At 44.5% G+C, this 27,407-nt stretch overlaps 3 protein-coding genes across 3 annotated transcripts; all 3 read right to left on the minus strand.

Annotated features, from left to right (window-relative positions):
- Nucleotides 1-825: 825 nt before the first annotated feature.
- LOC134011865 (somatostatin receptor type 5-like) lies at nucleotides 826-5,992 on the minus strand. Its single transcript, XM_062451374.1, has 5 exons — nucleotides 5,824-5,992; nucleotides 5,556-5,659; nucleotides 3,662-4,401; nucleotides 3,015-3,410; nucleotides 826-2,127 (listed from the first exon to the last, which is right to left on the minus strand). The coding sequence occupies exons 3-5, from the start codon at nucleotides 4,346-4,348 to the stop codon at nucleotides 2,044-2,046; spliced, it is 1,167 nt and encodes a 388-aa protein (XP_062307358.1). The 5' UTR covers nucleotides 4,349-4,401; nucleotides 5,556-5,659; nucleotides 5,824-5,992; the 3' UTR covers nucleotides 826-2,043.
- Nucleotides 5,993-14,988: 8,996 nt separating this feature from the next.
- LOC134011875 (myeloid-associated differentiation marker-like) lies at nucleotides 14,989-18,197 on the minus strand. The gene is made up of 2 exons (XM_062451385.1): nucleotides 16,397-18,197; nucleotides 14,989-16,334 (listed from the first exon to the last, which is right to left on the minus strand). Exon 1 carries the CDS (start codon nucleotides 17,783-17,785, stop codon nucleotides 16,934-16,936), a length of 852 nt encoding a protein of 283 aa, XP_062307369.1. The 5' UTR covers nucleotides 17,786-18,197; the 3' UTR covers nucleotides 14,989-16,334; nucleotides 16,397-16,933.
- A 1,253-nt stretch (nucleotides 18,198-19,450) lies between these two features.
- On the minus strand, nucleotides 19,451-27,196 carry LOC134037741 (myeloid-associated differentiation marker-like). The gene is made up of 2 exons (XM_062483244.1): nucleotides 26,641-27,196; nucleotides 19,451-20,344 (listed from the first exon to the last, which is right to left on the minus strand). Exons 1-2 carry the CDS (start codon nucleotides 26,905-26,907, stop codon nucleotides 19,766-19,768), a joined length of 846 nt encoding a protein of 281 aa, XP_062339228.1. The 5' UTR covers nucleotides 26,908-27,196; the 3' UTR covers nucleotides 19,451-19,765.
- Nucleotides 27,197-27,407: the final 211 nt, after the last annotated feature.

Here is a 27,407-nt window from a genome sequence, read left to right on the forward strand (position 1 = left end):
GAAGAAAATATATAAAGTAAAAACATGTTGATTTTTTTTTTTTTTCAAAGATCTCCCCTGTAAAGCGTGTGTGAATGGTTCCGATTCCAACATGGGGTATAATCCGAAGGATTATACCCCATGTTGTTCAACCCAACCTCCTTCAATCTGACCTGCAGGAAATAAGGAGACCGTCCAATTTAGTTTTGACAGTTGGAACATCTTTTCAAAATAGATAAGATCAATTTTTTAATCTGAATTAATACAAAATCTTAGAATTTCTGCTTCTTACTAAGAAAAATCTCCTTCCTCTTTCTTTTTTAAAGGTTTACAGTAATAGTGGACCTGCTTACTTGCTGTCCTTCATCCTGACATTGAGCTGTAGGAACAAAGGCAGCATGACCACAAACATGCCGGTCCAACTCAGGGCCATCAGCACAGCGTGCTGGGTAAAGGGCAATCCGGGTTTCCACCCACCCACCTGCAGTTGGCTGCCAGAGTAACAGGTTTTCAGTCAACATACCGAGGCTAGGGGTAGTGGAGAGAGAGAAAGGGGAGAGAGAAAGAGAGAGAGAGAGAGAGAGAGAGAGAGAGAGAGAGAGAGAGAGAGTGAGAGAGAGAGAGAGAGAGAGAGAGAGAGAGAGAGAGAGAGAGAGAGAGAGAGAGAGATGATAACTGGTACGATAAGAGAGGATGAGAGATGTAACAAGTGAGATAGGAGAAATTTGGGAGTGAGTTAGAGATTTTGTCTGTCTGATTGTGTGCGTGTGTGTGTGTGTGTGGACAGAGGTACAGGGTAAAAATCAATTATTATCAAAGAAGCATTCATGCATGACTCCACATTTGTTTTGCTATTTATTAAACAGTTTACCAGTGAATTGTGAACAAAACTTTTTGAACACGTTGACTCAATAGCCTTCAAGCAATAAAGTCATACTGTAGGTTCTTTCAAACCATACTGTAAATCATCAAAAACAAATATTTTCTATGTTTATATAGGGTATTCCCTTTGCCTATTGTACTATGAAGTAGTACTAAAGTATTAGTGCAAGCACTTTAAAATAATAAGGTAATTTACACAATAACAGATGCAAAAGTTATTTCACCCATTTAATTCGAACTGATGAATCAAGTTTGAACATTAAGTTATACGTCACTGATGACAGAGATTCCTAAATATATGTCTCCAGACAAGCTTACCACACTAATGAAAATGAAACTGAAACAGAAAGCATAATTGTTCATAAATGACAGTAACCAGATTTGTTATGTCAGTGCTTGTTTGTAAAAGTTCATAGGATACCATTCCTGCTTCACCTTGGACTGCCTTTGCCTTGGGCATAAGTTTGTCCTGAGAGGGCTGGTATTCACCATCAACATCAATAGGAGGGAAAGCACCAGCTTGTTGCCAACAGGGGGTCTTACTGTCACTGATTGGTTGGAGAGATTCCGACATCAAACCCACTAATCGGTCCATGAAAACAGCCTGTGGTTGAGCGGTCATGGTTTTGGCCCGTCATTAAGCGGGTGGCAGTTTTTGGCCCTATGTCACCTAATCCTCTGTGACTATGTTAACGGAATAACACCCAAATTTTTACTGTGCTCCACCTATAAATGTTTAACAATACACATGATGTTTCATACAACTTAAAGTCAACATACTATATTCAAACACAGAGCATTCCTGATGCAAAGTATACATTTTATAAATTTTCATGCACAAAACTTTTTATAGGTCCATGTGATGTATCGGAAATGTCAATCACACATTTGTAGCACATTTGCTCCTCGCAAAAAAGTCTTCTATTAATTCAGTGGCTCTTCAACGTCACCAAGGCAGCTGGTAGTGCTAGGTAGTGTATCAATGCTTGGGGCTAAACAGACCAGATAGGTATCTTGGGCCCACTTAACTCGTTCTTCTTTTAGTCCAACTGTGGAGGTGACAGTCTGCTCCTGAACTGTCTCCAGGGGTGTCAGACGTCTGTTTGGTTAATGGATACAACAACAAAAAAGAGTTCCAGATGCTGGCTGTGTTAACGGTGAAAGGGCAGCAGAGACAGGGTTTCATAGAGTAGACTGGCCGATCACTGGGCTTTCCAAGGGCAACAGCTCGGTCTTCACAGTGTTGCAAGTGTTTAATTGGACACACTGCAAAGACAGACATGGATACGTAGAGATTAAACATTGAACACAAAACCAACAATATTTTTTATGGCTTGACTGGGCAGGGCTTCTGACATATGAACACCAAAGTCCCTCACTAAATTCTTCAAACTTCTTACAGCTGAGAAATCAATGTTTATTTGGGCTGGTAGTTAGTTACACGAAACCCATTTCTCTCAACCTCATGGTGTTTTGTGTGGCCCAACTTGCTTTTAAAAGCGCTTTCATTCTCACGCTGCATACATTGTCATTTTTACAGACTCTAAAGCAAATTGACACTAAATTAACATTCGGCAAAGACAAGGCTCTGAAAGAGAGCCTGAACAAAGTTCCTCACACACACGTGCATACAACACAACAGGTGAGTGAACCAGTTTTCTGTTACAGAGAGCCTGAAGCTTCATCACTGGATGTGACTTTCCTATTTACATTGTCAGAAGGGTCAGTAAACACTCAAGAACACACAAGAAAACATCACCGTTGTACCTAGGACACTGATTATACTGAAGAATCATTTTGGCTCACCACATCTTTCACAGCAGGTATGTGTATATGAGGGAGAAGAATAAATATCTATCATTTGGATCGACCTGTGAAGGAGTCAGGTGGCTGAGCGGTTAGGGATTTGGGCTAGTAATCTGAAATTTACCGGTTCGATTCCTGGCTGTGCAAAATGACGTTGTGTCCTTGGGCAAGGAACTTCACTCTACTTGCCTCGGGGGGAATGTCCCTGTACTTACTGTAAGTCGCTCTGGATAAGAGTGTCTGCTAAATGACTAAATGTAAATGTTTCCCAGATACCTACAGTTAAGTGCTAAGTGTGGGGTGTTGGTATTCTTGGCCTTTGCTGGTGCCATGATTGACTGACATACCTGATTCATCTGCATGTGGCCATTAAACCCCTGGGTATGGTCCCTGGACATGAAGAGAGGCTCAGTGCGAGGTCGACTGGTGTCCAAAGAACCCACACCGTTAGCCTTGTGGATGCAGAGGACCTTTCGGAAGCTCTGCTTGAAGTTGTCGGACAGGAAGCCGTAGAGCAAGGGATTAGCGCAGGAGTTGACGTAGGTGAGGGTGACCTGGAAGAAGTAGACCCCCGCCATCAGGCTGGTCTCGGGGATGGGGACCACCAAGTTCACTATGTTGGTGATGAAGAATGGGAGCCAGCAGAACACAAACACCACCACAATGATCACCACCATGCGTGTGACCTTGCGTTCAGAGCGCCTGCGTTTGGTCAGGCCGGCCCGCGCCCCCGCAGACCGCACCTGTGGGAGGCACGAGACACCATTATGTGTGAACAGACACGGTTCGATCAGATGGAAATCAAGTCAGATAGAGCTGATCCGATGACCTGATCGAAACAGATCCAAAATAGTACTTTCTTGAAGTTTTAAGATTCAAGATTAAGATCTGAGATTAAGGATTGAATACAGACATTTGGAAAGGAGCAACAAACTCACATGGAACTGGCCTTTGAACACAACAGGAGCTGCCTCGTCAGTGCTCTGAAGCTTACCTTAAGGAGGATGAGAAGGTAGCAAACGCAGATGATGAGCAGCGGGGTGAAGAAGCCCAAGATTGCCGTGTAGAGGATGAAGGCTGCGGACCACACTTTCTGGGGATCAGGCCAGCTCATGTTGCAGGACTTGAACTTGTCCTGTACGCCTGAGTAGATGGTCACGGGCAGCACCACCAGAAAGGACACCACCCACACCATGCTGTTGATCACCTTGGCCACCCTTGGACGACGCCACTTGGCACTCCGGATGGGATGCACCACCGCCAGATAACGGTCGATGGACATCACCGTCAGACAGAAGGTGCTGGTGAACTGACTCATGGTGTCCACTATCATGACTACCCGGCATAGGAACTCTCCAAAAGGCCAATAGGAGAGCACGTTTTGAGTGGTGAGCATGGGGATGCCCAAGATGTAGATTTCGTCAGCCAGGGCCAGGTTGAGAATGTACATGTTGGTGACAGTTTTCATCTTGGCGTAACGCAGAACCACGTAGATGGCCAGCGTGTTGCCAAGGAGACCCACCATGAAGACGATGAACGAGACGACGGCTGTGACCACGGTGCTGCCGCCCCAGAAGGGCTCACTGTCCACCTCAGAGGAGTTGAGGGACATGTTGGTGACGGGAGAGTACATGGCTGAGGACAGGTTGAGATCCTCTGTTAGAGGATCGGAGAAACTCATCTGTGAGGTTTTTGGGAAGGTCCGGCACCTCCTTCTGATCAAAGTTTATCAGACTGAAAAAACAACAAAGATCCTGGTAAATGTAATACAGTAGGAGGGTAACAATCACAACAGCTTGGTTGTGTTGTTTAGGTTTTTCTGTCTAAGGAAAGCTATTGGGGGAAGAGATGGTCCATAATAAAGCAAGAAGTCTCCCAACTGTTTAATGGCTTTGATATGTATCCATACGATAAGTGTGGATCCTACAGAAAGTCTTCTGGCATACTTCAAGGCAAAGAATATGTGCTATGCCCTTTTACTGGTCTTGTATTCTGTTATATTTCGACTGAGTGGCAGTTCCACTTGTACGCTACCATTATTTTCCTTGCGTTTATAACAACACGTTGACCGTCGTTGAGCAGGAAACCCATATTGACTGTTTGCTGTATTTTAATTGTAGTTCCAAGAATTTCTAGAAACCCCATTTTGGCATGTGTCCATAAAATGATTGCCCAAAACTGCCTCAGTATTGAGATTAAATATGCTTGAATGGCCAAACTGCTCTGTTGGAGAGAGGGTGGTGGATGAAATGGATCGAAAACCAAGTGACAGTGATCTTTGACCTTAGAATCAAGCATATTGGCATCCCCACACCTGCCTACGGTTGACAAGTTGGTTAGTTATATCTTAGGAAAATCCTTAGCTTGCCAGACCTGTTGAGAAAATAAGTGGGCTGACGCAAAGAATCACTGAAGCACAGTCCAAAAACACAAATATGACGTCCAACCCTCAGGCCATGTTGAGAGTCCAAACACCTTCAATACTGAGAACCAGCTGAACCTTACTTTCTTATCAATAAACACAGAAGAAAAACTATACCAGGTATAGTTACACAATTAGGCTACAGTTTATGAGTAAACGGTCTGCATCGCGCTGCATGTGCAGTGTAGGCCAATTGATACTGAATGCAAACCGGGACGACTTTAAAATACGCACTAATTTTCTTTATTGTTATTGCATTTACGTATAAGCGCAGACATTTCATACATGCTTCGATCTATAACACTGTTACTCCTAAAAAGCATTTACATAATGAATGTATATTCAAGATACAGTTTGCAAACTTATGTCTAGTTTCTACCATGTTCCAGGTCTATTATAAAGGCTTTCTCATAAATCAATAATTTAAATGTTCTCTTGTTTAATAGAGAGATTGAATATAGCATACCTTCGCGATCTTGCGCGGCTCCAACGCTGTCCATGGTCCTACCAATTCGACGATGCGTCTCTACTCTCTGGCGATGTCAATTCAGGGAATGTTTTGTAGAAACCCTAAAGCACAAACTCGTATCACAAAAATGTGCAACAATCTCCACATTTGCCGACCAAAACGTTATAGTCTCAGTATATAAAAAAGTTATTCTATTTGTTTCGCGTGCATACAAAAATTACTTCACATGCACATTCAATGTGCACTAAAATCAACTTTCGTTTACACTGAAAAAGTAGCAGATTGCCATAAGCCTGGAAAGTTATCGTGGATCTCTCCCAAGATCAAATAATAGAACGTCTCCCATTTCGCATACAAATGGAATTAAAGTGAAGATTTTTCACAGAGCGTAAAAATCCTCTGCGATGCGCATCTGTATTACAAGTCCGAGTCAATCGTCTTGTTCCTTTAATGCAAGAGGCAGGGTGGGAGCGTTCGTATTTATTTGCATAAAAAAAATCGTCACTACGTCATCAAGCTTCAGTGCAGGTCTTACCCGATACAATCCCTGAGTACCTCATAGTTTACTCACCTGTAACACAATGCATCCCAGGTCCGGGCCAGATTGCATTATGTTGTTCTAGCATTATGATCTTCGCTAGTCTTGAAAGGATGGTTTATTCAGTCAGCGTCTTCAGTTCTGATTCTGGACTGGGGATCTTGGAGTGAGGACAGTCATGGGAATAATCAATTTTATACAGGTTTTAAATTTTGTGAGAAATTTTGTGCAGTTTGGATTTGATTTTCTCTCAGTAGGTCTCTCTCTTCTTGACAGAACAAAGTTTGGCAGATCTTGATCTGAGCACTACTATATTTTGAGAGATTATTGAGGTAGTCCCCCAGGTAAATACATACACAGTTGGTTCTCATTGTGGTTCAGTGAGGTACACTGCATAGTGCTGTCTACTGACGACTGTCTCTCTGTTGCACCCTAGTGGTAGCCTGGTCCTAACCAGACCCTCCTACATTTCATTTGTACAGAGCGTTTGGGATCGCTCCATTGACAAGCGTTAACTTCCTTGAAGGCGGGTACTCTGTTGAAGTTTAAAACTATACTGCCCAGAGCCACTCTGATCTGCCATAACCAATCGCTGGCGTTCGCCTTAGCCAACTTCTTCACCACGGAGCTAGCTGCCGCAGCTGGAAAATCAAACTTTTCCCAAACCCCATGGGGAGGAGGGCCACAACATCATGACCACCAACAAAACTCAGCAAGGATTGTTCTTGCTACAGCTTTAACTTATGGATATTCGACAGCGTTGCCACAACCGCAAAATAGATTCGCTCGCATCTTTCTCCGCCGCCATTACTGAACTACAACTCAAAACTAGTGCACAACATCAATGTCATCGTTCTCAGCCACTCCCTCTGTTCGCTGATTGGACCTACAAAAAAATTGTTTCTGAAAACCTACTGATGCACTGAAATCCCAGACCTAGTACAGAAGCAAAATCCAAATTGAGCGGAAGTACGTAGGAGGGAAGAGCCAGGCTACCCTAGTGGTACATACTGATAGACAAGCTCATAGACTCGAGGCATAATCCCACAAGTTTTCTTCCAGTAACATTCAGTATCCTCAAACACATTCATTTGATACAGTTTCAGATAACAGAAGCAACTATTTAAAATGTTGTGTGTGATATACCGGTACTTATGCTTTGCACTTTAATTGTGACTTGGAAAGAAGACTATAATGAATGGCATACAAGTACAACAGTAGAGAAGCACACTAACCAGGTAATTGGTAGTCCTCTGTTTCATTCACATAAAGCTTGTACCAAGGCTTGGCCACCCAGCCTTGAAGTGCCCAGGATGTATAGTGTTGTCTATTGTCTGATGTGTGTCATTCTGCTGTGTGTGGCTGTGTTTGTGTGTGTGGGAAGTAAGGCATCACATTATCCCATAGGGAGTGACATTAAGTGTCAGCAGCGGGTGGTATTTTAAGAGGAAGAGGGTGAGAGAGAGAGACAGAGAGAGACAGAGAGAGACAGAGAGAGACAGAGAGAGACAGATAGAGAGAGACAGAGAGAGACAGAGAGAGACAGAGAGAGACAGAGAGAGACAGAGAGAGTAAATTGATTGAAAAGGCTGTTGGGTTAAGACGAGGTGCAAATGGTGAAAGACAAGAGTGTCAGCAGGAGTGGAAGTAGGTTAAAAGATCCCATTGAGAGAGTCTTCCCAGGGGATAGAGTGACACCCACGTGGCCGGTGGTGAACAATAGGCCCAGTTATCCCTCCTAATTCACTCTCACAGCGCTCTCATAGACCCAGTCACCTCCATGGACGCTGAACACCAACAACCGATGGGGTGGGGAGGAGGGGGATGGAGAGATGGAGGGGAGTGACGTTGACGGTGATTGCCTGGGAATGGTCTCTACCTGAGGGCCACTGGGACGGGTGAACGGGGACGATCTTGAACATGTCAGTGATGTCTGCTTTGGAAAGCCAGGCACCGGGCCCCGCCAGCTTTATGAGCTTAATGGCGAGGTCCACGGTGGCATAGTGAAGCGAAAAAGGCTCGAGGGGAATAAGCCCGTTAATGCCGGGAATCGGACCGGAGCGAGAAGCAGACAGGTCCAGGATAAGACGTTTCTTACCGGAATACTTCCGCGTAGCGACGCCGAGGGGACTACTGCGAAACAGGGGAAAAGGGGACGAGTCGAATGGGCCTATCACGTAGCGTTTACCGCACTCTCTGGCCAGCAGCTGGGAAACGACAGCCGGCTCCCGCACCGCTGACTGGAGATTGCTCAAAACAAGGGAAGACGACAAGGGACATGAAACCCCCACCCTGAATCCTTGAGTCAGCCCCGTGAGTAGGTGATCAACGAACACGGAATCGGGATGGGACGAGAGTTCGAAAGCCAGTGCAGACACATTTATTGGAGTGGATGGGTGCTCGGCCGTTAGTTCGGACCACCACGACGCCCTCGCTGAGGGCGGCCCCGACGTGGACACACCGACCACGGATGGGCTTCCTGACAGCCGCTTGCGGCCACGAACGTCCACGTTCGCCTTTCAGATGGCAGCACCAAGCCTGCGAGCGCGAGGCTGGGACCCGGGATCCCCCGGGAGAAACGGAACCAGTGGACAGAGAGGAGCAGCATGCCCCAAGCCGCCGCACGTGCCGCAAGACACGGCCTGGGAGCCCCCGACCAGCATTACCAACAGCTCGGTATCCAGCACGGACCAGTCCAGCAACACATTAGACCGGGAAACGTAGCGAGCAGCCTTGCTCGAAAATTCTTTATGATACTGGTAGAACAGGTTCCTCCCGTAGCGCAGATTCAGGTCCCCAATCAGAGCCATGTAGCCGTCTAGTTCCTGCCGTCTCAGGGGAAACACGGAGCACACCACATCGCGGAAGATCCCGAAAGCTACCAGAAACTCCCCGATAGACAGGTCCCTTGCCAACCTGGGGTCAGCAGAACGGAGCACCGTGCTGTACTGATCGCTGGTGGAGACGCTCGCGTCACACTCGGGCGAGGGGAGGATCAGACGAATCAAATTGATATTCCTGCCTTGCAGGATGTGGGATCTTAAGCGGGGGGTAATGTCAGCCCCCGAAGGGATGTAAGGCCTACCTGCTGACAGAACAGCTACAGCGGAAGCCAGGGTGTGCAGTGGCTCCTCCATGGGCACGAGGGGCGCCGAGGCTGGGAGTGGCGCAGCCACGGGAGCGGAAGCCCCGGTGTTCTCCAGAGACCGCAGGCGGGCATCGATGGATTGGAGGGAAAACGCCAGGACCAGAAGGGTGGAAGAGAGGGCTTCCCCGGGCCGATCGGAAACGGGAACAGGCAGAGGAGCGACGGCAGGGCCGGTAGATGGCCCAGCGTCCGAATCAAGCACCTCCGGACGGCGCGACTTCCTTGTACGCTTCCGACCTTGAGCAGCGGAGGAGACAGGGGGAGCCTCGGGCGACGGGACTCGGCAAGGAGACACGCAGTCCACCCCGACGGCCAGGGCGCGGAGCTGGGAAAGCCCCAACCCGGGCGCTGGAAGGACACCCACGGCGCGCAGACCCGCCTCTAACGCAGACCCGTCGGAGCCCCGACGAGCAGCGAGCCGGGAACTGCGTCGAGCAGCAGGGGAGGCGGAACCCGGAACAGGGATGACCTCCTCGAACAACTCCAACTCGGAATCCGACATAGCCTCCAAAAACCAAGACAAGGGAAGGTCCAGCCAACACGACACATCAATAGCAATCGCGCACTTGATAGCATGGACAAACTGCACAGGGAGAGAATCATATTTAAAGGCACGGATCATGTGACACCATTAATTGATAGCGAGAGCGCTAATCGACCTGAACCCTAGTGACCGCCCGACCAGGGAACGGGGGGAAGGTAGGGCGTTCTTAGCGGGGGGAGTGAGAAGTGTACACTACGATAAAAGCCCGAGTGCAGAGATCGGTCTTGCCTGACTGAACTTGCGCAAGCTTCATTTGCCCTCCATTTGGGTGCATGCACATGCGTGTACATTTGTGTAACATCAATTCATGCGTTTGTGTGTGTTTGTGTGTGTACGTATATGTATAGGCATGTGTGTGTCAGTGCATGCATAAAGTATGTGTGTGTGCAGTCCATTCATACATTAATGCATGTATGTAGGCTCTCAGAACCAGGTGCACAACTGGAGTCTGTACCAAACCCTTTCTGAGGCTGACTTGAAGTTTGACAACTTCTGACCTCCACAGTTTCACAGAAGGTTGACTGACCATGGTTAGACATGAAACACACACATTACATGCACTACAACATTTGCAAACAGTACAACACAAGATGTGTTTACACAAAATTCTAATACAACAAAATTCCCCTCATATCAAGAATCTTTTAAGATAGATTTTTTTTCTTCTTTTTTTTTTTTATGTCCCAGCCTGGGGATTAAGAAAGTGTCATTTGATCTTATACAGGTCAGACGCATATTGAGTCAACTGGTTTGACCCACATTGGCCAAACCCAACTGAGAGGATTTATGACATGTGTGAGAGTAACCATGTGTGCGTTTGTGTGAACAATAAACGCAGGGACCAATGCTGGGTGTGTGTGTCCTGGGGCTGGTGTCAATGCCGGGGGTAATACATGACAATAATAACATTGTTTCAATAATATTACAAGAACAACTACACAAATACACTGTATAGATGAAGTATCAAATTACTTTTTACAAACAGTAATCAGTGAAATAATGTGTACTGCTGTATGTTTTGAAAAACGGATTGTCCTCTAAATGCTGTTCTGGCATGCTTCCTCTTTCTTTCTTTCTTTCTCTCTCTCTCTCTCTCTCTCTCTCTCTCTCTCTCTCTCTCCCGCCCATTCTCTCCAGGAAGCCCAATTTGACTTTGGCGTCTCTTGTGACGGTCAGAGAGTTGATGCAGATCGATGCAGGGAGTCGTGCTAGCTAAGTGGACTGTGAATGATTCCTTTAGAGTTCTGGTGGAGGGAAAGGAAATCCCAGCTACTCAATCAATACTCCCATATCATCAGTCCCCTCAAGGAGAGAAAAAGAGAGGGTCAACACTTCATCAACTATCCTTCATAAGCTCTCATGTACCACAGTTTGTATATGTTTGTACATACTTGCTCAGTAACTGTATCCCCGTTAACTTGTACTGTCGTCACACGTCAAAGTCAGAAGAAAACCCTCAACTCGAAATTCTGAACGTGAAGGAACATTAGAGATGCAGACAGCCTCAAGTTGAATGGTCTCAGGAGCTTGCTCTGACATGGAAGGCGTTTAGGGATGGAGGGAGAGATGGATCCAACGAGGGATGAGCAGTCCGACACATACTGTACAGGAAATTGGGCTGTCTGCGACTTGGGTGAGGGTGTAGGAGTGTCTCCTGACGTGTACTGTACCTGCTTCTAGTGATGCGGAGCTACACACGCTCAACTTGATGTGACAACACTGTGTCACCTTCCGAGAGGGCTGTGTTAGGCGAGTTACGTCAAGCCCTCACCATTGCATAATGTTCTCCTCTCAAAAGAAACACTGGTACCAGTTTTGCAGCGTCATTCGCTCATTGATCTGGTGTTTGTGATGTTAGGTAATATCATTTAAAAGCTTACGGAATTCACTATGAACACACAAAATATTACATTAACTTTGTAGATGTGCTGCTCCTTTCTCTAAACCTTCCGTGGTTTTTCCTGTACTTTTGCCTTTGTTTTTTTTTTACTGTGCGCAAGGATTTCCATATGTTTTCTATTGTATTACACACTTGAGACTTGGACACAGGAAATATGGAAGGCAAAAAAGTGTGGACAATGGAATGAACTGGATGGTTGAGTGTGGATGCAGGGCTTGTCAGGGGAGGGAAAATGGGGTCAAAAGTGGAGAGAGAGAGAGAAAGAAAGAGTGAGAGAGAGAGAGAGAGAGAGAGAGAGAGAGAGAGAGAGAGAGAGAGAGAGAGAGAGAGAGAGAGAGAGAGAGAGAGAGAGAGAGAGAGAGAAAGCCTCATAGACATGCATCAAATACTCCTGCGCCAATGTAATGTAATGTTTAATTATAACCCGGAGACATACATTAACGTAGTCCTATATAAATGTAGCAGTGCCAATAGTGAAGTCTCTGACGTAAGTAAAACATATTTAAAATATAAAAAAATATCTTGAAGGAAAATAAACTGTATTTGACCTAGGTTGTGAGCGACGTGAAAGCAGCCAAATAAACAGAAACTAATTTCAATGCTATTCCTGGTTAGAGGTGGGATGTGTGGAGGAATAAGAATGACAGTAATCTCATCACACACGCCGTGTTGCTGGGGAAAAGACTTGCGTCAGTCAAATCTTTTTTTTTTCATCGCAACTTTCTTTTAATTTCTTCCTGTATGTTTTTCTCCCTAACTCCTCCGAAAGACAAACATCTGACTGATTAAATATGGAGGCAGCAACTGTTGAGTAGGTGGAAATCAGGGACGTGCATTCTGCTCCTGTCTATATTTTATGAGAAAAAACGACAGTATATCCTGCTATTGGTATTTCCTATGTAGACTGAAGGATGTGTTTGTGTGGTGTGCTTCAAGTTACACAATAAAGTAGCATCTACTCTCATGTGGATCAAATCATGGTTAGCCTCAGTCACAAACTTGGCAGATTTGTTTTAGAAGTCAGTTCTTAGTGAACAATATGTTTGTTTTTCATATAATTGACTGAGCTGTTTGAAAACCCCATAGTAGTCCATCCGTCAGGTATTATTTGAATTTGACTTTACCGTGAGAAGGCTGTGATGTACTGTGGGATTACCGATGATGATGGGGTTGGTGTGACAAGGGTTGCCCAAAAAAGGCCCTCTCATTAGCAGTTGACACTTCACAGGAGCTTTTTTCATGATGAACAATGTCACCTCTGATTTAGCCTGCTACCTTGCCTTCCAGCATAGTACAGCCAGCGGAGACAGGCTGCCAGGGAAACAGGATGAAAATAACCCCTTATTGGACAGGTGTGTGAGTGTCACAGTGTGTGTGTTTTTGGTGGAAGGTCCAATTGGAAGGTCTTCATAAGATCTGAGCCACCGAAAACAGCTGTGAAATCTGACCTCCCATCCAAGAACTGACGTTTCACAGCACATGATGGTGTCTGTCGCCATGCAGTCTGATCCAAAGTGTCCATTTAAATGAAAATGTTTCATGTGATGTAGAATTTCATTTCAGCTTGTCAAAGGTCTCCTCTGTAAATAGCTATTGCAGCTCTAATGCTGCATGGGTAAACAGCAGCCGTGGGGTCTGGTAAACACAGGATCTTACAGGAGAGCCTGCTTCTCTCTTTCTGGGTCATTTCAGGGTCCCAGGCAATTGATTGCATGGACAGAGGTGCCTCATCAAACCAAGCCTCAAACACGACAGGTAACTTTAACCTTTGGTGTGTGTGTGTGTGTGTTTGTGTGTGTCCATCTTTGTCTCACTTGTGTGTATCCATATTGTATATATTTGTATGTGCACATATGACTTTTTTGAACAGACACATTGTTGCCCCCTCTCTGCTCCCAGATGCAGCACTACATTAGTAGACTGCAGTCTATGGCCTGGGGCCAACAATATCAGGAGGGCTGACAGGTGACAGAAACACATCTGGAGTCCAAACCCACCCTGCCAAGGGACTGGGGACCTCTGCATACGTTAAGCCAGCATAGACGACTGACCCCAATTTATATTAACTCCCAGTGCACATGCTCACCTACTCTGCTTCTCTCTCTCTCCTTCTTGTCTCCATCTCTCACACACGTAAACAAACACATATCCACACCCCTGCTCAGTCCGGCTACCTCGCAAGAACACATTTCTTGACAGTGAGGCAACATCACAGCAATGTTGGTGTCTTTTCCCGTGTGTCAACGACACACTGCCTGAGGCTTGTCCATCCTCCAAACCTTCCTCTACTGTGTCCTCTTCACCACTGCAGTTCTGAGCTACGTTAGCAGGCTGACCTGTCCAGGTTTCCTTCAACATATTTCATCTGAATGACAGCCAAACCCTAGATAAGAGGTGTTGTTGAGTGCACCCAGTCCACCGGAAAAAAACTTTCAGTACTTTGCTGGGGGATGGTTGAAAGGTTAGCAAAAAAAAGGAGCTTTGGCATGCAGATTTTCCCATAGACGGTCACTGACCTTCCTCACACAATTCTTGCGTGCAGAAGGTCTTTGTCTTCTTTTGGTGCTAGTTGTTTACCAGTGGTCGTGACAAGCCTTCTGTGGTGATTCATACTCCCAGCAGAGGACAATGATGTCTCATCCTGCAGCTGCCCTGAGAGCATGGCTGGTATACTGAGTATAGCTCCTTACATGACCACCTTGGGACGTAAACCTTAATGAGAAGACAAGGCAAGGAGGAGGAGTGACTCATCCACTGGCGGCCTTTGAAAGCCTTTCGATTTTGTGAAGACTTTGTTTCAGACATTTTTGGTGGTTTTTCGTTCATGCTTTAATTTAAGGGTGTTGGTATGGGGTTAGATATCCATCTTCTTTGGTGAGATTATTGGAGTTGTTTATCATTATGCCATCCTCAGTTTTTATAATGTTGTGGAGATGAGAAAGAGAGATGCTTTCCTTTACCTGCGGTGATCTTAACTTGATTAAAACCATGGTTTTCATTTGCGTGTGTGTGTATGTTTAGATATGTACTTACAGTACATGAGTGCAGGTTTCATGTGCAAGGTTCCCTACGCAAACAGTAATGCCATCTGCAAACAGGCAGACAGACAGACAGTAACATCATGGTCTTTAGTCTGTAAACCAGGTTATTTCTCTACAAATTTGCAACATGAAGAAAGCAGCAGCAAACTCCCAGCATCCTTTACTGTTGAGTCAACATGAGCTCTGACACATGCTTTTAAAATTCATGAATGACCGAAGGGGACCAAAGGAGAGGACAAGGGTAATAAGACATCACATTTTTAGTTTGGATATTGGAGTTTTTAGTGTCCATCCATCCTCAACCACTTATCCGTTTTTTGCAAGTCTGTTCAAGTAAAATATCTGTATTTCTTAGATTCCAGTGAACCTTGTTCTCGGCTGCAGAACTATTTCACAGCTATTTTAAGACATGCTATTTATCTTTAGACCACCTTGAAATATTCCTTCCATAAAAAAGAACCAGGTAAGTTATCCTCTTTCTGTTTCTTTTGAAATGGGCAACGTCCTTGTTACAACCTAAATATTTCAGTATCAGTCTGAAAAAATACATATAAACGTTTGTAGGTTTCCAGTACTTCAAACATTACTGTGAGTGAATGTTCCTACCTCTCAGAAGTGAAAACTGTGTCCACAAACCATAAACTGTCAACTTAGACTGTTTACTTTCTGTTCTAGTTCACACACAGTACCAAACACCAGATACAAGTTACTACTGTAGCATACAGCATTTTATTGCTATATTGAATTTACAACAGGTTACACTTTTTCAGCTGTATAGTACCTATGAAAGTCAGTATGTTGGGTTAGAGGGTGATCAAGTATTTTTGAATGGTTTATGTCATGAACACATATGCAACTTAGCAACCCCCTTCCCTGAGGTGATGATTGACAGAGGGAGGACACGCCCATTGCAACCATATTGAAAAGAAACAATTTCCTTATTTTGTAACTACATTTCTGAGATATTGCTGTTGTCAAGAAAAAGATCCCAACTCACTGTCTGTAATTTATACTGTATTCTGTGTCATATTAAGTTGTTTTGTGCTGTCCTATGGTATGCTCCTAGCCACTCTACAATGTCCAATATTGTACAACAGTTCGACAAGATGTTCATGTGTAACATCTGACGAGAGAGCACAGGAGATCTCTTCCCATGAATTTCTCTCATCTAATCTTCCCGTCTTAAACGTCAATTCTACTCTTCTCTGTGTTCCAGTAAATGTGGGTGGGACAGCTTTTTTCAATAGCTGAGGATACGGATGTTAAATATAACTTTCGTAATAAAAAGTGGGGGGGACAGATTTACAGTTTTCAACCAATGTAATAGGAAACCTACACCCTTACACTGTGGTGTTCTGTCCGAAAAAAAGACGGGGAAAAAAAACTTCACTGTCTAGTCTGCATTCAAAGGACTGCACAAGCTGGACAGAGAAGACGATACTGACGCCATCCCCTCAAAACAAGTGAACTTTCCCATTTCAAGTGTTGATACGAGATCATTGTATTTCATGTGGCAGTGAGATTGAGAGGTAATACAGCCCTGACTGATGACTGGTCACCAAGATGCCTGTCAATTGAGCGATGCCCAGCTCAGAGCCCACTTCTCTGTCTCTTCGTCTGTCTCTGTCTCTCTCTTTCTTTCTGTCTAAGAGACAGTCCTCTGCAACTGGAGGCATACTGTGTCTGTTCTCATGGAATACTTGCAGGGGTCTGACAACAACTAATCCTATCAAAAGCACACGTCAGACAGCCACAAAAAAAACGAAATTAACATGAACATCACATTTTCAGTCCTTTTATAATTCATTTCATTTACGTATTTTGTTCTCTCAGGGGTTACACTTTAAGTATTAAACAATGGACAGACGTTTTGACCGGTAATCAAATAATAATGGAGATACATTCCTATTGTGAGATGTTTGCATGAGGATCCAAAGTTCGATCATTCCGTCAGGTAATTTGTTATTTATACAGCTGCAATTATATCAATCATTTACCAAGGTTCCCTCTCCATACTGTGAATGGCACAGCCCTGGTAGCCCTGGTAGTAGTCTGTAAAGAGTCCGATTTTACAGAGCCATCTTACAGAGAATCAGGCCCACACATCTTCTAAGGCATTGAGCAACGACTGCCCTTTTCTGCGCTCTTAAAAAAACAAGTGTGTGTGTTGGCGGGGCAGGGACAATCGAGGTCAAGGCTCACCCTCACTCAATCGGTGTAAAGAAGACCACGTTAACAGAATAGACAGTGTCCATGATATAGACGGCAGTATTGATGGCAGTCATGAAGGACACCACAACCAGGTTGTCCCACAGGCAAGGCCGTCCAACGCAAGGGCTGGGCCGTGGGTTGTTCTCAAAGCTGTACAGAGGCCAGATGACCGTGGCCGTCAGGTACATAAATGCCGCCAGCCCGTTGTAGACGATGACCATCTTCTCAAAGCCGAACGGTAAGATGGAGAGGAGCTGGCCAATGGTGAGGAGGATGATGAGGAGGGCAAAGATGAAGCAGAGGGAGTACGCGGCCACGCACCACTGGAGTCCGGGGGAGTGATACTGTCCTGGGTCTAGGGAGGTGAAGATGATGCACGCCACGAAGGTCTCCAGGATCTTCAGCAGGCCCGGGACTGTGGACAGGAACCCGCTGACCTCGCCAGCCCGGAAGCGGGTCAACGCCACTTCTCCGACGTAGGCGCCGAAGCAGAGCAACGAGACGACGGTCGCGGCGATCTGGCGGGAGCAGGTGGGACAGGTGAAGAAGGTGGGGTAGATGACGGAGGCGGCCAGACACATGAGCGTGGCGAGCATGGCGAAGGCGGTGGTGAAGTCGTCCCAGGAGATGGGAACCTTGGCGTTGAGGCTGGTGAACTCCATGATGAGGATGAAGAGGGTGAAGAAGCAGCAGAAGCACCAGGTGAACATGCTCCAGGCCCAGTAGGAGCTGCTGTTGTGGCCCACCGAGGCCACCAGGCTGAAGGAGATGCAGGTGAGCACCACCTCCAGAATCCGCAACACACCCACCGGTTGGGTGAGGGACCTTAGGTTCAGGGTTACCATGGTCACAACAGGAAAGCTCTCCCCGGTTAGAAAGTGTAACTAATTTAGTCGGCCAACGGTTTGAGGTCTTCTGGTTGTCTCTCTCTTCCCTTCTTTCTCTCTCTCTCTTTCTCTCTCTCTGTTTACCTCTATCACTGTCAGTAAACAAACCTGTTTTACAGTTGAATTGCTCCCATGTACGGAATCCCAACTGTGTTTCACTCTCTCTAAAAGTTCCAGATAGTCCTCTCCATGCCCACCAAAAAATGTTTTCACTATCGCTTTCACTCTTTCACTATTTCACTCTTTCCAATATTTCACCTACACATCTCCTATCCTCTCTCTCATTTCCTCAGGTGTCCCTGTCGGCTGAAGAGTTGTGAAGTTCCTGAGCGATTAGGTAAAAAAAAATTAAGATTTCTCTTGACAATTTATCCAAAGGTTTCACTCCTCGTTCCGTGAGCCTGAACAGTGGTGTATGTGGAGGCAGTCAGAAAATGTGTGGGTGTCTCTCTTTCACCTTATCTGCACGCTTTACAACTCGTCTTCAAGGTCTCAATTGGCTGTAGGCTCGATCTTATCACATCAGCCGTCAAAACTCATGGCGGACTCTGGTCTGGAGCTGAATCTCCTCTCTGATCCCACGCACCTGGAGGATCGCACATAATTAACATGAAAGCTCAGCTCAGTGTGTGTCCAGGAATGGGGAGAGAATGAGAGAGGGGGGAGAAGTGTTTAATGAAAATGTGGTTGTGAAGAAGGTAGGGCTGTAGTTCTTATTAAAAAAGGATACAGCATACTAGTTGTTAAGGGAAATAGAACCATAGTGTTGTGTAAAGATAACGAATATCGGAATAATGATTGAAAGAATCAATTAGCATCAAGGCAGTCTGCGTGGTCACTGTGGGAATCGGTTTTCAGAATGAACTCTAGTTCATTCTTTAGTTGCATAGAATACCATAAAACAAATATCTGCCACAGCCCTTACAAAATAAATGTGGTTCATTGCCTTCCACTCAAATCTTCCTTTCACCTCTCTTTCTTTTTCTCCCTGTTCCATCTCCTCCCTCCATCCTCTTGATCTTTGCCCGTAGGACATCCTCTCAAATCACTGCAGATCTGTCCTTCATTCTTAGGAAGACAGAGCAGCATTCCCTTGTCAAGGGTTACAGAAGCCTAAACACAGCTCAAGCCCAAGATGCTTGTCCTATTAATGCCATCATACGCAGATCAAAACCCACAGTCTGCCCCACCAATTAGAGAAGTGTTCTTTATTCGTCCACCAGTGGCCTCAGCACTACTCCTCTCATTCTCCATCAGGGGGAGTCTTTTTCGAACACCTGTGTAGGCAGTGATGTCATCCCGGTGATACTGAGTGGGGTTATCTCTTATCTCTCGGTGACACAGTAAACACATATAGGAACAAAAAAGCTTCTCAGGGACCGCCCCTTGACTCAACCCAACATCCCACACCTTCCATCCTCGGAACTGTATTATCAGCCATGCCTTAGCAACACAGGCATGCAGGGAGGGAGGGAGGAAAGGAGCGGGGAGGGAGGGTGGTTAATGTGTAACCACCTGACTTTCTTTTTTAGTCAGACTTTTGTTTCCAGTAAATTTGAATAATAGGCATTGCTTCACAAGCACGATAAAGAGAGTGGACTGGGTTAGGGAAATAAGGAGACAGAAGGGTTCAGTCTGTTTCTATTAAATTGGACTGTTTTATTCCTTTGGAGCAACACAGTTGATACATGAGAGGGGGAAGAGTTTGATGATTTGAATGTCTATCTAGAGAGAGAAAGAAATAAACAGAGGGACATCAATCAAGAATCTAGCCCGTAGTTTTAACTTTTCACCTCAACATTTGATCAAAATGAACACTACATCATAGAAAAGCACATCAAAATTTGAACCTGCTAGAAAGAGGCCAAAAAGACAAAAGACCAATCCAATCCTGCATGTAGAGGCTGTTTCTCTCGCCTGTCAGGGAACTGTCAAGCCCTACACTGGAGTGAGGAAGAAGACCAGCTTGACAGAGTAGATTGTGTCCACGATGTAGACAATGAGGTTGACACAGGTCATGAAGGAGACCACCACCTGGTTGTCCCAGCTGCAGTGGTTGCAGTTGGGGGGCCTGCTGTTGTTCTGAAAGCTGTAGAGGGGCCATATGACCACAGCAGTCATATACATCAAGACCGCCAGCACGTTGTAGCCGGTCAACACCTTGTCCAGGGGGATGGGAACGAGGGCCAGGACACGGCAGATGGTGAAGAGGATGATGAGGAGGGCGAATATGAAGCACAGGGAGTAGACGGCCACGCACCACTGGAGACCGGGAAACCTGGAGAATCCAGAGTCCAGCGAGATGAAGATGATGCACGCCACAAAGGCTTCTAGAACCTTCAGCAGGCCTGGGACGGTGGACAGGAAGCCACTGATCTCGCCAGGCTTGGCGCGGGTCAGGCCCACTTCCACGGCATACAGGATAAAGGCGATACAGGAAGTGACTGTGGCGCCAATCGCCTTTCCACAGTTTGAGCAGGAGAAGAAAGTGGGGTAGATAATGGAGGCTGCCAATACCTGATGAGGAAACACAGGTAACGTTTGAAATACAGGTTACATATGAAGCAAGTTACATTTCAAGACCAACCGGGAGGCAAATCTTTGCATTTTGGCATTTTGTACTTGTAGAATGTATAAACATCCAAATGTTTATACAAATACACAAATTTGCATTATTAAAGCTGCTGGCTGTTCAACAGACGGCATTTGTATTCTCCCCTTGTCTCTGTGCACTCCATAAGTTCTTACACTGGACAGATCTGTTGCATATTATTAGGGTTCCTCCATCAGGAGGACCCTATTGTGTTTTTTGGTATTATTAGGTTCCTCCGGTAGGAGGGAACCTAGTGTTATTGTTGGTATTCTTATTAGGTTCCTCCGGTAGGAGGGAACCTATTGTTATTGTTGGTATTCTTCTTATTATTTATTTTTTTCTTCTCCTTGCGCCCCAATATCTCAAAAAGTCCCTAGTCATAAATTTTCTAATTAGGCACATTGATACTACATCCAAGTGGGTACCCCCACACCAAATATGGGCCACATCGGACCATAGGGGGCGCCACAGGCCACGCCCAAATGTCCGATTTTCAAAGTGATGGCATTTCCACCCCATTGCTCCAATTCTTCTGAAACTTGGTGTGCATGCCTCATTTTTCATGAGGAACAAAAAAGCCTCAAGGACCCATAAGGTCCGCCATGATGGATTTTCCTGTACTGTGATAATTTGGGAAAACCTTCAAAATTCCTCTTCTCTTGAACCAAAGGTGAAATTGACTTGAAATTTGGTACAGATATGTATCATTGACGTATTTAAAAACGTTACTTAAGGCAATTGAATCAAGTACAAAATGGCTGAAATGGGTGTATTTATGTAAATGTCCACATTGCCTCAATATGTTTGTGTCACTAAATCAAATTTATTTTTGAAGGATGGTTCAAACTTAATAGGCTTTAAGGTGAGATGCCCCTGAAGTACCATGTAAAGTTTCACCTTGATATGTCGAAATATGACTGAATTACAGCTGTTTGAACTTCGACCAAATCTAACAACGCTCGCCATTGGAGAAACAGCTTTTTTTATTATCCAGTTTTGTGTAATCCATGTCTGGGAATGGCTCAATTGGCTGAGATGTTGTGCTGGTAAGCAAAGGGTTGTAGGTTCAAAACCAGTCAGAGGCATATTTGTAAATTTTTTATTCTGACAAAACGGTTTCTAGTCTTCCAATCAATCCTCTGGTTGTAAAAACATAGCAATGCGTGTTTATTTGAGCCCATCACAACACTGTGATCATCTGTTTAGCGAGACTGTGTAAACCACTGCAAAACAAGCCAGGTTCACCACAGTAGCTAGCTACTTGTAGTCTACGCATGGTAGAGATAACTCTAATGGTTATCTCTAATGAAGTAAATTGATTGTTCAGGTGGATCCCTTGCCTGTTGCACAAATTCATTTCAGTAACCTGAGCCAGGACACATCCCCACTGATGCTAGGCATGATTTAAAATTCCCTTCCATGACAAGTTATGGCACTCCAAACAACCTGTTTAAAAAAACGATGACAAAGTTATTCTTTACAGCAGCAATCCAGTCATCCCATTGTCCCGTTTTTATAGGAAATGTACAAGCAGTTTCAACTTAGGCTGAATCTAACAACGCTTACCACTGGAGAAACAGCTTACTTTTTTATACAGTAACTGAACATGACAATATTCAACACTGAGAATAGCTCAATGGGCTGGCATGGTGACCTGTAAAGTATAAGGTAGTTGGTTGGAATCCAGCCATTATCTTTTGGCCTGTCATAATTTTGATTATCTGTTTAGTTAAACAGGATGACATCTTTCTGAAATACCATGCACAATTTCATGCAACTTCACCTTGAAATGTCAACCGTTTCTTAACCTTTGTCCAAAAGCTGACCAAAGCTAATACTCTGCCCTTTCTATTCATACAATCTCAACAGTTGGTGTGTAGCAGAGAGGATAGAGAGACTGATTTGTAACCTTATGCTCATGAGTTCAAATCCCCATTCAGCCTGTTGTTGGCCAAACATGAAGTAGTTTTGCTCCCTTGTTGTCCAACTCTCGATCTTCTGCAGTGTACATGTTTATAATATTTTGCCATTTTGCGGAGGAACCCGCATCGCTGCTTGCAGCTATATTTAGGTTCCTCCGGTAGGAGGGAACCTATTGTTATTGTTGGTATTCTTATTATTCTTATTATTTTTCTTCTCCTTGCGCCCCAATATCTCAAAAAGTCCCTTGTCATAAATTTTCTAATTTGGCACATTGATACTACATCCAAGTGGGTACCCCCACACCAAATATGGACCACATCGGACCATAGGGGGCGCCACAGGCCACGCCCAAAAGTCCGATTTTCAAAGTGATGGCATTTCCACCACATTGCTCCAATTCTTCTGAAACTTGGTGTGCATGCCTTATTTTTCATGAGGAACAAAAAAGCCTCAAGGACCCATAAGGTCCGCCATAATGGATGTTCCTGTACTGTGATAATTTGGGAAAACCTTCAAAATTCCTCTTCTCTTGAACCAAAGGTGACATTGACTTGAAATTTGGTACAGATATGTATCATTGACGTATTTAAAAACGTTACTTAAGGCAATTGAATCAAGTACAAAATGGCTGAAATGGGTGTATTTATGTAAATGTCCACATTGCCTCAATATGTTTGTGTCACTAAATCAAATGTATTTTTGAAGGATGGTTCAAACCTAATAAGCTTTAAGGTGACATGCCTCTGAAGTACCATGCAAAGTTTCACCTTGATATGTCAAAATATGACTGAATTACAGCTGTTTGAACTTGGACCAAATCTGACAATGCTCGCCATTGGAGAAACAGCTTTTTTTAATTATCCAGTTATTGAACTTTGTGTATTCCATGCCTGGGAATGGCTCAATTGGCTGAGATGTTGTGCTGGTAATCAAGGTTCAATACCAGTCAGAGGCATAGTTTTTAATTTTTTATTCTGACCAAACGGTTTCTAGTCTCCCGATAAATCCTCCGGTTGTAAAACATAGCAATGCGTGTTTATTTGAGCCCATCACAACACTCCGATCATCTGTTTAGCGAGACTGTGTAAACCACTGCAAAACAAGCCAGGTTCACCACAGTAGCTAGCTACTTGTAGTCTACGCATGGTAGAGATAACTCTAATGGTTTTCTCTAATGAAGTAAATTAATTGTTCAGGTGGATCCCTTGCCTGTTGCACAAATTCATTTCAGTAACCTGAGCCAGGACACATCCCCACTGATGCTAGGCATGATTTGAAATTTGACAAGTTATGGCACTCCTAACAACCTTTTAAAAAAAACTATGAGTAAGTTATTCTTTACAGCAGCAACCCAGTCATTCCGTTGTCCCGTTTTTATAGGAAATGTACAAGCAGTTTCAACTTTGGACGAATCTTACAATGCTTACCACAGGAGAAACAGCTTATTTTTTTATACAGTAACTGAACATGACAATATTCAGCACTGAGAATATCTCAATGGGCTGGGATGGTGACCTGTAAAGTATAAGGTCGTAGGTTGGAATCCAGCCATAGTCTTTTGGCCTGTCATAATTTTGATTATCTGTTCAGTTCAACAGGATGACATCATTCTGAAGTACCACAAACAATTTCACCTTGGTATGTGAAAATATGATTGAATTAGAGCAGTTTCAACGTTGGCTGAATCTAACAACGCTTACCACAGGAGAAACAGCTTACTTTTTTATACAGTAACTGAACATGATAATATTCAACACTGAGAATAGCTCAATGGGCTGGGATGGTGATCTGTAAAGTATAAGGTAGTAGGTTGGAATCCAGCCATTATCTTTTGGCCTGTCATAATTTTGATTATCTGTTTAGCTAAACAGGATGACATCATTCTGAAATACCATGCACAATTTCATGCAATGTCACCTTGAAATGTCAACTGTTTCTTAACCTTTGTCCCAATGTTGACCAAAGCTAACACTCTGCCCTTTCTATTCAAAGAAACAGTTCTATATCTCAACAGTTGGTGTGTAGCAGAGAGGATAGAGAGACTGCTTTGTAACCTTATGCTCATGAGTTCAAATCCCCATTCAGCCTGTTGTTGGCCAAACATGAAGTAGTTTTGCTCTCTTGTTTTCCAACTCTCGATCTTCGATAGTTTGTAATGTTTATAATATTTTGCCATTTTGCGGAGGAACCCACATCCCTGCTTGCAGCTATATTTATTATTATTTTTCTTCTCCTTGCGCCCCAATATCTCAAAAAGTCCCTAGTCATAAATTTTCTAATTTGGCACATTGATACTACATCCAAGTGGGTACCCCCACACCAAATATGGGCCACATCGGACCATAGGGGGCGCCACAGGCCACGCCCAAATGTCCGATTTTCAAAGTGATGGCATTTCCACCCCATTGCTCCAATTCTTCTGAAACTTGGTGTGCATGCCTCATTTTTCATGAGGAACAAAAAAGCCTCAAGGAGCCATACGGTCCGCCATGATGGATTTTCCTGTACTGTGATAATTTGGGAAAACCTTCAAAATTCCTCTTCTCTTGAACCAAAGGTGAAATTGACTTGAAATTTGGTACACATATGTATCATTGACGTATTTAAAAACGTTACTTAAGGCAATTGAATCAAGTACAAAATGGCTGAAATGGGTGTATTTATGTAAATGTCCACATTGCCTCAATATGTTTGTGTCACTAAATCAAATGTATTTTTGAAGGATGGTTCAAACCTAATAAGCTTTAAGGTGACATGCCTCTGAAGTACCATGCAAAGTTTCACCTTGATATGTCAAAATATGATTGAATTAGAGCTGTTTCAACCTTGGCTGAATCTAACAACGCTTACCACAGGAGAAACAGCTTACTTTTTCATACAGTAACTGAACATGACTATATTTAACACTGAGAATAGCTCAATGGGCTGGGACGGTGACCTGCAAAGTATAAGGTCGTAGGTTTGAATCCAGCCACAGTGTTTGATCCTGTCTTAAATTTAAATATCTGTTTAGTTAAACAGGATGACATCGTTCTGAAGTACCATGCGCAATTTCACCTTGATATGTCAAAAGATCATTGAATTACAGCTGTTTAAACTTTGGCCAAATCGAACAATCCGTGCTTCAGGAGAAACGGCTTCCTTTTTTTGTACAGTAACTGACCACGTATACTCAGCCTTGAGGGTAGCTCAATGGGTTGAAACGGTGTCCTACAAAGTGCAAGGTCACAGGTTCGTATCCAGGCACAGTCTACTGGCCTGTCATAATTTTGATTACTTGTTTAGTTAAACAGGCAGACATCATTCTGAAATACCATGCGCAATTTCACCTTGAAATGTCAACCGTTTCTTAACCTTTGTCCCAAAGCTGACCAAAAACTAATACTCATATCACGCAGTCGGAGCACAGCTAGATAATCAGCGTCAGCACCCTTGGGTACCCAGCATGCAGTGCGGCATATCAAAAAACGCAAAGACTTGTGGAAAATAGTTGGTTACAACAGCCGTGCAAGGGATTTCAGTTGTTGTGTTCGTTCAGTTAGATGTTTGTAATGTTATTGTTTGTTAGGTAATATAATCTTGTTGGTCACCCTGATTGTGCATGTTGTGTAGTTTAATGGGACCAGAGAGTCGGCTGCTGTTCTGTCACAGGCTATTCTCGCAAGGAGCTGAATATGAGTGCTGCCCTAGCCCAGTTGCCCACATGACTATTGTTTGTTGTGCATTGACTAAGAGTCTGGAAGGAGATCAACTCAAGAAGAGTTTCAGTATCCTATAAAAAGTTAATAATCAGCCCTTACTAATCATAAAATCTCAGCAGTTGGTGTGTAGCAGAGAGGCTAGAGAGACTGACTAGTAACCTTATGCTCATGAGTTCAAATCCCCGTTCAGCCTATTATTGTTGGCCAAACATGAAGTAGTTTTGCTCTCTTGTTGTCCAAGTCTCGATCTTCTACAGTGTACATGTTTATAATATTTTGCCATTTTGCGGAGGAACTCGCATCGCTGCTTGCAGCTATATTTCATACTACTCTCGCTCAATCATGGTAATCATATATAATTAGCGATCGTGAATATTTCATTTCATCCACTCTGTTTTTCTGCGTCGGCTCAACTTACGACCTCATTACGTCAATTTCCCCACGTCCCTCTGTGGTTCCTGTACACACCATGTTATGCATAGAGTAGAAACTGATTGAAACTGACAATATGATTTCTTTAAAAGCCCAACACATTATATAAAAGGCTGCCTGAAAAAAATAGAAAAAAAGCTGTCTGACAGGAATGAATCACCCACCATGAGTGTGGCGAGCATGGCGAAGGCGGTGGTGAAGTCGTCCCAGGAGATGGGCACCTTGGCGTTGAGGCTGGTGAACTCCATGATGAGGATGAAGAGGGTGAAGAAGCAGCAGAAGCACCAGGTGAACATGCTCCAGGCCCAGTAGGAGCTGCTGTTGTGGCCCACCGAGGCCACCAGGCTGAAGGAGATGCAGGTGAGCACCACCTCCAGCATCCGCAACGCACCCACCGGCACCGTCAGGGTCCGCACGTCAAGGGTCACCATGGCGATGCTGGTTCGGTGGTCAGACCCGGGGTCACTCGACCAAGTTACGTTTTTTTAACCACTGGTCCCAGAAAGCTCTCCAGCTCCAACGGTTTCACTGTTGTTGACAAATTGTTGTTTCCCTTTGGGGGGGTTTCACACCTGCAATTAGCTGAATCTCTGTCCGACAGGGCTCTCTCTGTGTCTGCTCTCTCTTGACACTCCTCAGCCTGTCCACGGTGGTATGGTTGTGTGTTTGTGATGTCGTAGTCAAAGCCACAGGAACTGAGAGCAGGGCGTTGTAAACTCTTGCCGCTCCCAAAGTCTCTTATCAACCCTTCTTCCTCAAACGGGTGTGTTTGTCTATGTATGTGTGTGTGTGTGGGGGGGGGGGGTGGATATGTCAGCTTGTGTGTGCAGTACATGTGTGAGCACACAAGTATGCCCTTATATATTTGCATCCTCGTGTGTGTGTGTGTGTGTGTGTGTGTGTGTGTGTGTGTGTGTGTGTGCATGTGTGT

This window comes from Osmerus eperlanus, chromosome 2 (genome assembly GCF_963692335.1).
Source record: "Osmerus eperlanus chromosome 2, fOsmEpe2.1, whole genome shotgun sequence".
NCBI lineage: Eukaryota > Metazoa > Chordata > Actinopteri > Osmeriformes > Osmeridae > Osmerus > Osmerus eperlanus.

Bases quoted from the DNA above. Each gene is read 5' to 3' on its own strand.
- LOC134037741 (XM_062483244.1), bottom strand. From the start codon at position 26,907: ATGGTGACCCTTGACGTGCGGACCCTGACGGTGCCGGTGGGTGCGTTG. The intron at 20,345-26,640 runs GTGGGTGATTCA...TTTCCTCATCAG, and splicing joins CCATGCTCGCCACACTCATG to GTATTGGCAGCCTCCATTAT.
- LOC134011875 (XM_062451385.1), bottom strand. From the start codon at position 17,785: ATGGTAACCCTGAACCTAAGGTCCCTCACCCAACCGGTGGGTGTGTTG.
- LOC134011865 (XM_062451374.1), bottom strand. From the start codon at position 4,348: ATGAGTTTCTCCGATCCTCTAACAGAGGATCTCAACCTGTCCTCAGCC. The intron at 3,411-3,661 runs GTAAGCTTCAGA...TGCCTCCCACAG, and splicing joins ACCTTCTCATCCTCCTTAAG to GTGCGGTCTGCGGGGGCGCG. The intron at 2,128-3,014 runs GTATGTCAGTCA...CTGTCTTTGCAG, and splicing joins GCCACATGCAGATGAATCAG to TGTGTCCAATTAAACACTTG.